The sequence below is a fragment of the Anastrepha ludens genome, chromosome 6, assembly GCF_028408465.1.
Source record: "Anastrepha ludens isolate Willacy chromosome 6, idAnaLude1.1, whole genome shotgun sequence".
Taxonomy (NCBI): Eukaryota; Metazoa; Arthropoda; class Insecta; order Diptera; family Tephritidae; genus Anastrepha; species Anastrepha ludens.
Window position 1 is genome coordinate 50,221,344 of NC_071502.1, and position 12,581 is coordinate 50,233,924.

Here is a 12,581-nt window from a genome sequence, read left to right on the forward strand (position 1 = left end):
CAATTTTCAGTTAGCAAAAATCATATTCATAGCTTCTTCAAATATATTTCATTTCGAAAAAATCCTGCAAGTCAAATTAAATTTTAAAAAAATGTCGTCCAAAATGGTAGCCCTACTAAATTTTTTTCTGGACATAATCATTGCCAAGGCCCTTGGCTCACTTGAAATGGTGTCTTTTGGGTGTTTCTATAAAAGCGTATAAAATGAAAAAGATCTTGTACTCTTGTTTTCAGTATTTCATTTTTTGATCCATTCTTAAAGAATAAAAGTTTTTTTGGCTACACAAGGTTCACTCAAAAAGAGTCAGAATGACGTTCAAAAATAAAACCTATTTTTTGGCCCTTTTGCAAATACTAAAATTTTTTTCCCGAATGATCGTAGTTCATACGATAACGAGACCTATTTTTTGAAGGTTGACAGCTTTTGGAACGAACACATGGACAAACAAAAATGTTTATTTTTTAACAATGGATCAAAAAATAAATACTGAAAACAAAAATAAAAAATCTGTTTTCGTCTCCGTTTCAAATAAGGCGAGGACCTTAGTTACTCTCATTTGATATACGTATGGAAATATTTGACTAATTACGAAAGAGCTATACTGCACATGTATTAGATTCCTCAGATATCTCTCGTTTCAAACAAATTTTGCAATTTAAGATTTTGCAATTAAATTAAAAAGTTTAATATAAAATTTTTTCGTTCAGAGTGGCTAAATTTTTTTTTTATTTGATATCCGTAACTAATTAAAAAAAAATTATTTTAAGAAATCGTTATTCTACAAAACATATTAGTCCTTTCCAATTCCTGTCGTTTCAAACAAACGTTGCAATTTATGTTTTAACGATTAAATTAAAAATATGTATATGTATACCTTATATATATGGCAACGCTGCTCGAAACTTTTGTAAGGTGTTAGCATTGCTAAGCCACTGTCGCTCAATAACCATATTGAAATATCTTTCTAATTAAAAAAAAATTGTATTATATGTATTAGCACTTTCAGATAAATATCTTTCGTTTCAAAAAAATTTGGCAAATTTATATTTATTTTGACAAACAAATAAGAAAAAAAATTTTATCTGAAAAATTTTTCCAAAAGGGCAACGCTATTCAAATTTTTTCCCCAGATGTAATCATTGCTACAAAAACCTTAATTTGATATCCTTCCTGAAATGTACTACTAATACATACTAATTTGTTTATAAATATGTGGCAACCCCATTAAAAAATGTGTACAAATTGGAAAGCTCCAGTCAATTGTAAACTAGAGTAGATTTAGATATTTATTAAAGGTGTACTGTTTATACAACAATCTTATTTTATTAATTTTGTGTTTTACTAAAAGGTGGCAACTTTATTAAAAAGTTGTTCTGTATTAAACTGCTCTTAGTTACTTTTTGTTTGTAAAATTTTAGTTGATTTACAAATTTCGTTCAGCGCTAGATGGCAACCTTATTCAAAAACATCAATTTATTAAAGCTTTCTCAAACTCTTTTTATTAATTCACTTGTTTAATGAGAGTGCGCAGTCAAGCCCATTTTACTGTTCTACTGTAAGTGGTTGCTCGTAACGAAATAGCAAACCCATCGCCAATATTAATTGCCACTTCACTATGCGGTGGCTATTTCCATTACAGCCAGTTTGGCATAAAAAATATACATGGAAATACTTGCGGTTTTGATTCATATAAATTTTAACTACATCATCGGTTCGACACAGTTTCCTATTAATGATTTATTTGCGAACAATTACTGCTCTATACTGGTTTAATTAAATTTGAACTAGAATAATGACGATGCGCTAAATGTAACGCAATAACTTGTAAAATTAACCTGGATTGTCGCTTTGTAACTGCAAATTATACGAATAAATATTTGCATAAATTAGTTCACTTGTATCAAAACACAGGCGCCTACTACATACCCAGTAGAGAATAGTTTTTGGTCAGGATCGCGAATTTCATCAAGATGCGATAGCTGAGAATCACTAAGAAAATAACAAATAGATACCAGTATATGGGATTTCAAAAAAGACAAATAAAAACATATACCTGTAAACTTAGAAAATATTTACGGTGCCAAGCTATATTACTCGTATTATTGAGAGATCCAAATGACATATTTGCCCATGCGCATATGACCTACTCGCATTATTTCCTTCCGAGTGCGTAGAATAACTTTTGATTTCTTTTCTAATAGCATTTTTTGCATTTTAAAGTAATGAAGATTTCCGGTTAGTATTTATATTTTTAGTTCCAGAAAAGTATGATTCAACAGTAATCGATCGAAGGGAACGATAATAAATCAGAATTTGTTGTGTTTTTCCACCAATTTTTATTGAGAGTAATGTGCAGATCACCGCAATGTTTTTCAAGCTGATATCCATGGAATCAAACTGTTGTCAAAGTTGGTAAGCATGGCTGACTTTGTTCCCTCAAAGCTCGGCTTCTTACAATTACTCAAGCTGCGATCGCAACAATTACCTTCAAGAATTTCGAAGGTCCCATAAACCTCTTCGGTTACTTTTTTTATTATTTACTTTTATATAATATTACTTTTTAGGGAAGTTATAGAAAACTTCGAGAATCAAGCTCCTCTACATCTTCGTGAATCAATCTCCTCTATATAACAAGCACATCCGTTCAGAAATCGATGAACGATAGCACGGGTCGTACTGATGCTCTCAGAAACGAATAGCCTTTTACGGGAATAGTGATGGAATCCGCCTAGCAAAAGATAGTATCTATTCAGCACATCCGTACTTTGAAGAATGCTCTTCAGATTTCTAAGAAATCGCTTCTACAAGGAAAGAGATAATTTAAGTACATTCTAGCTGAGCAGCTGGTTGGATACGTGGAAAATTGGAAGGGTTTAAAGATATGTTAGAATAGGAATGGCGAACAATTTCCCCATTGTGTGCACTACAATAGGCCGCTATGCCCACCGAATGAGGTAATTTTAGGAGCAAACTGCCTGAAATGGGTTTGAAAAGATTTACAAAAATAAATAGAATACCGCATGGATATATCATATCGTGGATCATTTATATGAAGATACATAATTCAATTATTAAAGATGTTAAATGTGAAGCAAAACAAAATGGTAAAAGTCCTTGAAAATTCTGGCTTAAAATCATGTCGTTACTAAATTTATTTAATAGAAAATATTATATTTATTATACATTATTTGCATAGATATTTAAAGACCGCTACTGCTGTCTCTTCTCTCTCTCTCTCTTTCGCCTTCTCTCTTATGGGTGGTAGTCATTACCGCACTGATTTCCATTAGCCGCAATGGCACTAGTTGTAAACTAAGTCTCTATTCTTCTCTGCTAGTTGGGTTTCTGTGCCAGCTTAAATTTCTACGGCGCTATTACACTATTCGATGCCACTATTTTGCTGCATCTATTTTGCATATTTATTAAACACATGTATTTGTTTGAATAACTAGAACTTAAGGTGTGGTCGGCAGTCGCCTAAGCAACTACTTATTTTTGGCATATCGACTGAAAGTCTGAAGATTGCGATTTCGATTTCACCTTATTATCGGTCGTGAAGTATTAAAAATTGTATAAATGTTTACAAATAACAATAAAATTTAATGCAATTAATTAGACCTGTGAGGCAATGGCCTGCGCAAATTTCTGCAATGAGCAGTTTTCGGATACGAGTTATATGCTTTCGAAGTTGATATCTAATTTCAATTCCCTTCATCTGTAGAAGAAACCCGACACTCACAATAAAAACTGCGCTAGAAGCTCGTGCTAAGCCAGTAAAGGATGAATTACAATTATTGAGGTGTGGCTGCAGAAATGCTTTAGTTTCAGCGGTAATTATTGATTATTTGCTACGAATAGAAAAAATCTGAAAATAGTAATGGTATTCGCAAGGCATGTCAGCGAATATTAGTAGCTGGTTTTTAAATAAAAGGTATTGCTATTAATTAGCAGTTAATCTTAAAGGTAATAATGAAACTTATATGTTTTTTTTTTTTTTTGTTTTTTGCGGATGAGTGGCTTAAAATGCTTTATGCAACTGAAACTATAAGTATGTACGTATTTGTATTCGTTTATGTGTATAGAAAATTTCATTATTATTCCTTATGTGCGTTTCCCGCCAACAGCCGACGCTCTAAGGTCAACTAAAAGCGGAAAAGTTAAATTATTTAGAATTTGTTGATAATTTGAAAGCTTAGCAGGGTCAAAAAATATTTTAATACATAGTAGTGATTATATTTTTAATTAAAATAAATATTCTAAATATCGCAAGCCACTTTTGAGTATGTAAACGCATTTTTTTGTTTCGTTGCCCTGCTATTATCTCAAAAACAATTTTTTTACGAGCGCACCCATTAAATTAAATTAAAAAAAAAATATTGTGGTTTGATTTTTATTGTCTGACTAAAAAACTTTGGACATTTTGTACGTTTTTGTTTATTGCATTTTATTATTTTGCTCAAAGGTTATAATTTTTATTTTATAAAAAAACAAAAACCACATGCCATAATTTTCACCCCATAAAGAAAGGTCCGTCAATGATCCTGTGGCGCTCTTTGATAACCGAAAAGGGCATTTCAAGTAAGATATTTGAAAATTTTTTAACAAAAAATCTGAGAAATAAGTGAGAGGAATTTTATACAAACCTTTAATTTGAACTATATTCTGCAATTGCGGCCGGCGTAGCCGAATGGGTTGGTGCGTGACTACCATTCGGAATTCTCAGAGAGAACGTAGGATCGAATCTCTATGAAACGCCAAAATTAAGAAAAATATTTTTCTAATAGCGGTCGTCCCTCGATAGGCAATGGCAAACCTCCGAGTGTATTTCTGTCATGAAAAAGTTCATCATAAAAAAATATCTACCGTTCGTAGTCGGCTTGAAACTGTAGGTCCCTCTATTTATGGAGCAACATCAAGACGCCCACCACAAATATGGGGAGGAGCTCGGCCAAACACCCAAAAAGGATGTACGCGCCTCTACAATTGATAAATATAACGCTTCCTTATTTCTTATTTTTTTTATTGATTTTTGTAATTTTAATATTTTTTGTCTATTCCACGTGCAGACAAATGTGTTGAAAAACACTTAATTAAAAAATAAATTAATTAAATATTAAAAATAAACACAACTCATTGCATCGAAAGTTAAAGCAGCAAAACTCAAATATTTTGATTTCCCTGCAGAGATATGCACATACATACTTTCATGCATCGAATTATCTGTAAGTCCTTGACGGGCTGTCTTTTTTCACTTTGCTATTTAAATTCGCCATTTTAAAAATACTTTTTGTTGCAGCCAATGGAAAATTTTTACAATTTAAGCTGGGTCGCTTCTTGATTGATTCAATACTGGTATTAAAAATAGCAACTCGGTAAATGTGCTAAATTTACAGACTATACTTTTTTCCGACAATCGCTCAACCCAATCAATTTTACATATATACCATACTCATTGTGAATTTATTTATAAGAAAAAATAAGAATATACTCGTATGTATGTATGAATATGAAGAGCAGTGTGAGGTGTTTAATATAAAAAACAAATATTTGTTTGACTTTTGATTGATGCACTGAAATGAATGTTACTTTAATATTCGTATGTATGTCATTTATAGGTATGCAAATTCTTCATGATTCAATAATAAAAGGTTTGCTCAGTAAGCAGCTTTCTCATTCCCTCTTGACAAATCGGCTCCCTTAGCAAGACACTGGGATGTTAACTCTAGAAATTTTTAGCAAAAGTGGAAGAAATGTAAAATTTGTAGGAAAAACATTTCGTTTTCAAAAGCGTGTATACGCACTTGCTCGGTATGTGAATAACCAAGATGATATGGAAAACATACTGACATACAGCTTAAATCAGGATATCATAAAACATCTTTTTGGAGCAATGAACGTGAAAGATGGACGTTTTGACAATTTGAGTCCAATGCGTTTCAAATACGGGTGGGGGAAGTACTTACTACGTTACTTTAAAGATACATAAGTTACCAACAAGAGCTCATTTAGCAATATGTAACTAATCATTGCCTCCTGATGGCAGATGGCTTTTTATAAGGAGTTTTTTTCATGGCAGAAATACACTCGGAGGTGTGCCATTGCCTGTAGAGGAGCCTCTGCTATTACAAACAACATTTTCTATAATTTGGTGTTTCATGCCCGTGGTAGTGTGTCAAGTAGCTAGGAGTGAATAATCGCGACTTGGGCAAAGCATAGTAAAGCAAGGCGCAAGGAATTCATTAGGGTCATATTACTTAGGTAATATAATAGCTTCATATTGGTAAAACTCCCCAACTTCGTGATCAGTTTTCAATTTAAAAATCAATTCACTAAATATCAATCTGGGTTTAACTTAATAACATTTTTTTTAATATCATTCCTGGCAATTTCTGATTGTACCAGTTATAATTTAAGTAAAAAGGAAACGTTTTTTGCTACCATTTTTACCAAGAAGGAATTTAATTTTTCCACTTTCTACGCCCTTCTTAAATGCGACCTTTTGTAAGGGAGTGTCAAAATTCGAATGTCACAAGTGAGCAAACCTTTAATAATTGAATCATGAAGATTCTTGATATAAACTTATTACAATATAAAATATCAAAAATTTTCAAATAATATATTATTAAACGAAGGCCCTTAAGACAAATTTGAATAATTATTCTTCATAATCGAACACGATTTGAATTATTATTAAAACATTTGTTAACAGAAGTGAAACAAACAAATAAAAATACTGAAAATTGCGCGCAAAACATATCGAACTCGTCGCAATTTATATACTTACATACAAGTTGCGCCACCTTTAATTAATCACCCTATCAGAAGATTTATAGTTTTTGTAAATAGCGTCGTACGTCAATCATATTTGACACGTGTGTACTAGACAGCTGCAGGATACAAACAGACAAGCAATGGAGCGCTCAAAGGTCAAAATAAAGATTTCCATCGCTCAAAATAATTTCTTTTTTTCGTATTTAGTAAAAGAGTTATTCAAAAACAAAGTTGGATGATTAATTTTGCGCCACCTTGCATATCAATGTATACTACACATTTATTTAATGTAAACGACAAAAATAAACTCATTTGTACACGATTGTGTATGTAATGCTAAGGGTAAGCATTATTTTTTAAATTTTATATGATGAAGCTCAAGTGATGTAAAAGTTGGGATGCATTTAATTAAGTTATTTAATATTCCTTAAAAGTCTAGTAAAAACGTAGTTATGGCTATGAAGAAACCTTTAGTTCATTTGGAAAAGTATATTATTAATGATTATAAGTAAGACTTATCTCAGAGCCATCTCAAAGCAAAAACGTTTCATGTAAAAATCAATAAGTTCAGGGAAAGTGGAAGGAAGACGCCAATTATCTAAGAAAACGCTCTAAAGACACAACATGGCATGAAAATTCACGGATACGTATAAAATTAAAGAATCATCCAGATAAATCGCAGTACCAAGCCTAGCTAAGGCCTCAAATTGAAAAAGAAGCAGCAGGATTGTGCAAAGCAGAACATCTGCAGGTAGACTAATAAGTTATAGGTTTGCTAATAAGGCACTTATTTCATGGCAAACGCTTTCAATTTGCTTCATAACACATCAAGTGATCAATGCAGAACTGTATAACTATACTTTTTCGTATAAATCAAAATTTAATTCAAAATATTCAGTCTTAACAAGAAAAGCTCGCTGGCCGCGAAACAAAACGGTTGGATTCGCCATATTATCAAAAGTACAGTTAAGCATGGCGGAGGCTGTAATGAGGTGAACGTTTTTCTGAGGTTTTCTTTGAATTCCAACACTGAATAAATGTGAAATCGAATGGATTGATTTATTTTCAAAAACATACTTATGCTTAAATGCTTACGCTTCATGCGTCGAATATGTCAGTTTCATGGTCGTCCCAGCATAATAACCACCCGAAGCACTGACCCAAACCGGTAAGAAATTGGATTACAATATTCTCAATCAATAAAATAATTAATATTTTGTGGTTTACAAATCAATAATCTATGGTTTCGCGGTGGAGCAAAGGACCCTATATACGACATAAAAAAAAAAATAATAATAATAAATAATTGGCTCATAGACTTCTGTTAGGTGTTTGGCCGAGCTTCTCCTCCTATTTGTGGCGTTCGTGTTGCAAACGGCAAATGCATTTTTATGAGGAGCTTTTCAGATTGGTTTTTAGGATTGTGAGCACTATGAAAAAATCATCTCCAAATAAATAAATACTCTCTGTGCAGCAGAAAGAAAACAGTTGTTAAAAATAGCAGAAATTTAAATACAATTTATATTTGTTTAGATGATGAACTTAATTATTTTTATTTTTATATAATTTTATTGTTTGTGTGCATTTTAATGTAAGATATACAGATTTAGTTTAGTTTTGTTTTCGAATTTTTTAATTAAATTTTATTTCTCTTATTTTTTTTTTATTTAATTTTTTTGTTGTAATGATTTATAATTTTTTGTAATTTAAATTCATTTATTTTATTTTTTAGTTTAATTTGATTTTATTTTGTTATACTTCATTACACTTTATTTTATTTTATTTTATTTCTTTTTTTTATTGCATCCCAAGAAATGAGTGATTTACATACATTAATTAGCAACAGCTTTGCTGCAAGCCAATAATTTATAGCAGGTAGAAAGATTACAATTAAATAAATGTATATAAATATTATATAAAATATTTAAGAATTTTACAAACAAGAAAAACGTTTACTGTAAAAAGTTTCGGACTATATGACAAGAATTGAGCAAAGCTGCTTTTTGCATGTCGAAAATTAAAAATTCTGGAAGTTGAAGAGTTTTCACATTGTCTGCTAAGTTTTTGTGCACCAGTCCGTGGGCTGAGATGATAATTGGTAGTATGTGCACCTTCCTTAGCTTCCACTGGCGTTTTACATCAATGCCTAAGTCAGAATATTTGGATTTTTTTTCTGCATATGTTTTTTGAATGTTTTTGTTTAGAGGAACAGCAATATCAACTATATATCCCATCGTTTAAAATGTATCAGTCAGGAAAATATCTGGCCTATTGTAGTCTCTTGTGGGATTTGGTAAAATTGTTCGGTCATAATATAGAATATAGTTACGACTCTTCTTGAACAGGTTCTGGGGTGTATCTAAAGTACGGAATTTTGCTTTGATTGGAGTTTTATATCTGCGTCAGTTTTAGATGGATTATTTTCGCGATGTCATTGTGTCGCTTCAGGTACACAGAGTTTGCCAGTGTGGTGCATCCCGCTAGCACGTGGTTTAATGTCTCACTTCGACTATTGCATCTTCAGCATCTGTCTGCAGCGGCATTTGGATCTCGCATTACGTATTTAATGTAATTTCTCGTTTTAATCACACCATCTTGTATGGCGAAAATGGGACCCTCCGTTTCGGCTCATATCGACCTGTTGGTAAGCCATAAGTGCGACAATTTTTGGTCGACATGTGGGCTCAGCAAGTCTTTTCGATATACGCCGTGGACAGCCATTTCAGACCATCTTTGGATTTTTTCATCTATTGTGGTTGTGTTCCTGATTTCGTAGGGTTGATTCATCCGAAGTGGGGTATAATTATCATCCGCAGCACTTGTAGCCTTGTGCAGATCGGATTGGGAACACTTATGTTGGAAATATGCTCTTATGTTCAAGATAAGTTTGTCATGCAGTGCTCCAACATCAATCTGTCCTCTGCCTCCCGCTTTTCTAGGTAGCATCATTCGAACGACAGAGCTTTTTGGGTGACGTGACTTGTATTTAGTCATAATTGTACGTAATATTCGTTGTAGATTTTCTATTTCAGTAGATGACCATTTTACAATTCCGAAGCTATACGATACCACCAGGACGACAAATGAATTAATAGCGTGGATTTGGTTTTTCCCATTAAGTTGGGTTTTACAGACAGCGTGAAGGCGCCTTTTAAATTCTGCTATCAGATTTTTCCTCATTTGCATCGTATTTATGCTGCTGCTTTGCATAACTCCAAGATACTTGTATACCTCTCCCGGCTCCATTTCTGTTATGTCGAGTCCGCTACTTTCCGCAGTTACATGTCGAGAAACCACTTTACCTTTAGCTATTGTGATCTTTCGGCATTTATCAAGTCCAATAGGTATTTTAATGTCATTGGAGAAGGTTTCGACACATCTCAAAAGCTTATCTAGATGTTTGGAATTGCTGGCGTAGAGTTTCAAATCATCTACGTAAAAGAGGTGGCTAAGTCGGAATCTTCCAGACTGTCCGTGTTTTAATACAAACCCATGTCCCGTCTCATTCAGGATGTGACTTAAGGGGTTCATGCTGAGAACAAACCAGAGCGGACTCAACGAGTCACCTTGGAAGATTCCATTTCGAATGTTTATTTCGGTTGTGTATTGAGAGCTTTATTTTATTTTATTTTATTTTATTTTATTTTATTTTATTTTATTTTATTTTATTTTATATTATTTTATTTTATTTCATATCACTTTTATTTTCTTTTAGTTTCTCTAATTTTATTTTATTTGCTTTTTATATTTATTTTTTTAAATTTAAATGTTTTCTAATTTTTATTATAACAATTCATTTATTTTTCTTTAATTTACTCCACCTCTATTTTTTAAGTATTAAGTAAACAATTTCTAAAGTTACCAACAAATAGCTATTTGAATCTAATTGATATTCAACTCTTCTTTTTCTCTGCTTCTTTCCTTCCAGGTTGCCTGGGCTTTGGCGTACGTCATTTCGAAGCCTTTCTCATATTCTTCAGTCTCGCTGTAGCCTATTCGTTGCGTGTTAACTTATCCGTCGCCATTGTTGCTATGACCGACAAATCTGCAAATCCTGATTTCGATGTGAGTGTATGAAATAAGCGCATATATGTTCTGTTCTCTTTACCTCTCATTTTCTAAACACCTAATACATATATATACCTATATATGCATTAAATATTTATGTGACTCACAAAATTTTCTTATCGACATTTATTTTCAGGAATTCGACTGGAATGAAACCACAAAATCTCTTCTACTCAGCAGTTTTTTCTGGGGCTATATTATAACCCAAGTACCGGGTGGAGCTTTGGCTCGCAAATTTGGCGGTAAAATCACATTACTATGTGGTGTTCTAACCTGTTCCCTACTCGCCATACTCACGCCCATTTTTGCACAAATTGGTGATTGGAAGCTCGTGTGTGCACTACGTGTAGCGCAAGGTCTCACCCAAGGCATGGTTTTCCCCTCAACACATACATTGATCTCAAAATGGTCTCCTCTCGAGGATCGCGGAAGCCTTACCACCTATTGTTATTCGGGTTCGCAATTCGGTACAGCAGTTATGATGGCAACCAGTGGTATAATCGCTTCTTCGTCAATGGGTTGGCCGGGCATCTTCTATCTGTCGGGCGGTATTGGTGTTATATGGGCTATTTTATGGGCCATATGGGGTGCTAATTCGCCAGCTGAATCCAAATTAATATCACCTGAAGAAAAGAAATTTATCGAACAATCACATGGTAATAGCAGTGAGGAGCATAGCACACCAGCACGCATACCATGGGTGAAATTCTTCACCTCACCACCATTTTTGGTATTAATTTTGGCACACAGCACACATAACTGGGGCTTCTGGACATTGCTTACCGAAATCCCCAGCTACATGAAAAACGTGTTTGGCATGGATATTAAAAAGAATGCCCTGCTCTCTGCGCTACCTTATACGGCTATGTTTATTATGTGTTTCGTTTTTTCGACCATCTCAACAATCCTCAACAAGAAACAATGCATACCACTCTCCGTGAGCCGCAAACTTTTCAACACTATCGGTCACTGGGTACCAATGATATCTCTGATTGGCTTGGCTTATGTGGGCGCCGATCAGACTACGCTAGCAATTGTACTGCTTACCATCACTGTTGGTATCAATGCGTCTACGTATTTGGGCTTCCAGGTCAATCACATAGATCTATCCCCTAACTTTGCCGGCATTCTGATGGGTATCACCAATTGCGCGGCGAATATTATGAGTATCATAGCGCCGTTGCTTGTCGGATTTATCGTTACCGATGAGGTGAGTGCACAAAGATTAAAATTTAAAAAAGAAAAAAGTATTTTTGTTAACTAATTATTTTTTCTATTTTGTAGAAAAACTCAGATCAATGGCGTATCATCTTCTTCATTGCTAGCGGTTTCTACTTCATCGGTAACTTGATGTTCATCATATTTGGTAGTATAGAAGTGCAGCCATGGAACGATCCACAACCGCGTCCCTCACCAGAGAAACGCAACTCCACCCAACTTGAGTCACAGCATTAGGCACGAGGACGCTACACATACTTACATATGTGTAGTATTTCTTCGTCTGATTTTTATTTTTAGTTCTTTTTTGTTCATACCGTTGTGGTATATTGTTATTGCTTATCTGCATTTGTCTATGTATTAGTTAAGATGTTAAATATCGACTTAATAGCAATTACTTGATAAAAAGTAGAATTTAACTACCAAAATTATGTATCATAATTTAGCAGAGTGATGAAATGAAGATCTATGTTAATTAAGTTTAATGAGAAAAGAAAAGAAAATAATAAAATAAAATATAATAC

At 33.4% G+C, this 12,581-nt stretch overlaps 1 protein-coding gene across 4 annotated transcripts in view; it reads left to right on the plus strand.

Annotated features, from left to right (window-relative positions):
* The window catches only part of LOC128866404 (putative inorganic phosphate cotransporter), a 53,396-nt gene extending 40,815 nt beyond the window's left edge, over positions 1–12,581 (plus strand). For 3 of the 4 annotated variants that reach the window (XM_054107105.1, XM_054107106.1, XM_054107107.1), the window contains exons 3-5: positions 10,700–10,836; positions 10,976–12,049; positions 12,124–12,581. In XM_054107105.1, the coding sequence (XP_053963080.1) occupies positions 10,700–10,836; positions 10,976–12,049; positions 12,124–12,294 (1,382 nt within the window). In that variant the 3' untranslated portion in view covers positions 12,295–12,581. The remainder of the gene's footprint in view (positions 1–10,699; positions 10,837–10,975; positions 12,050–12,123) is intronic. The other variant, XM_054107108.1, reaches the window with a different exon arrangement.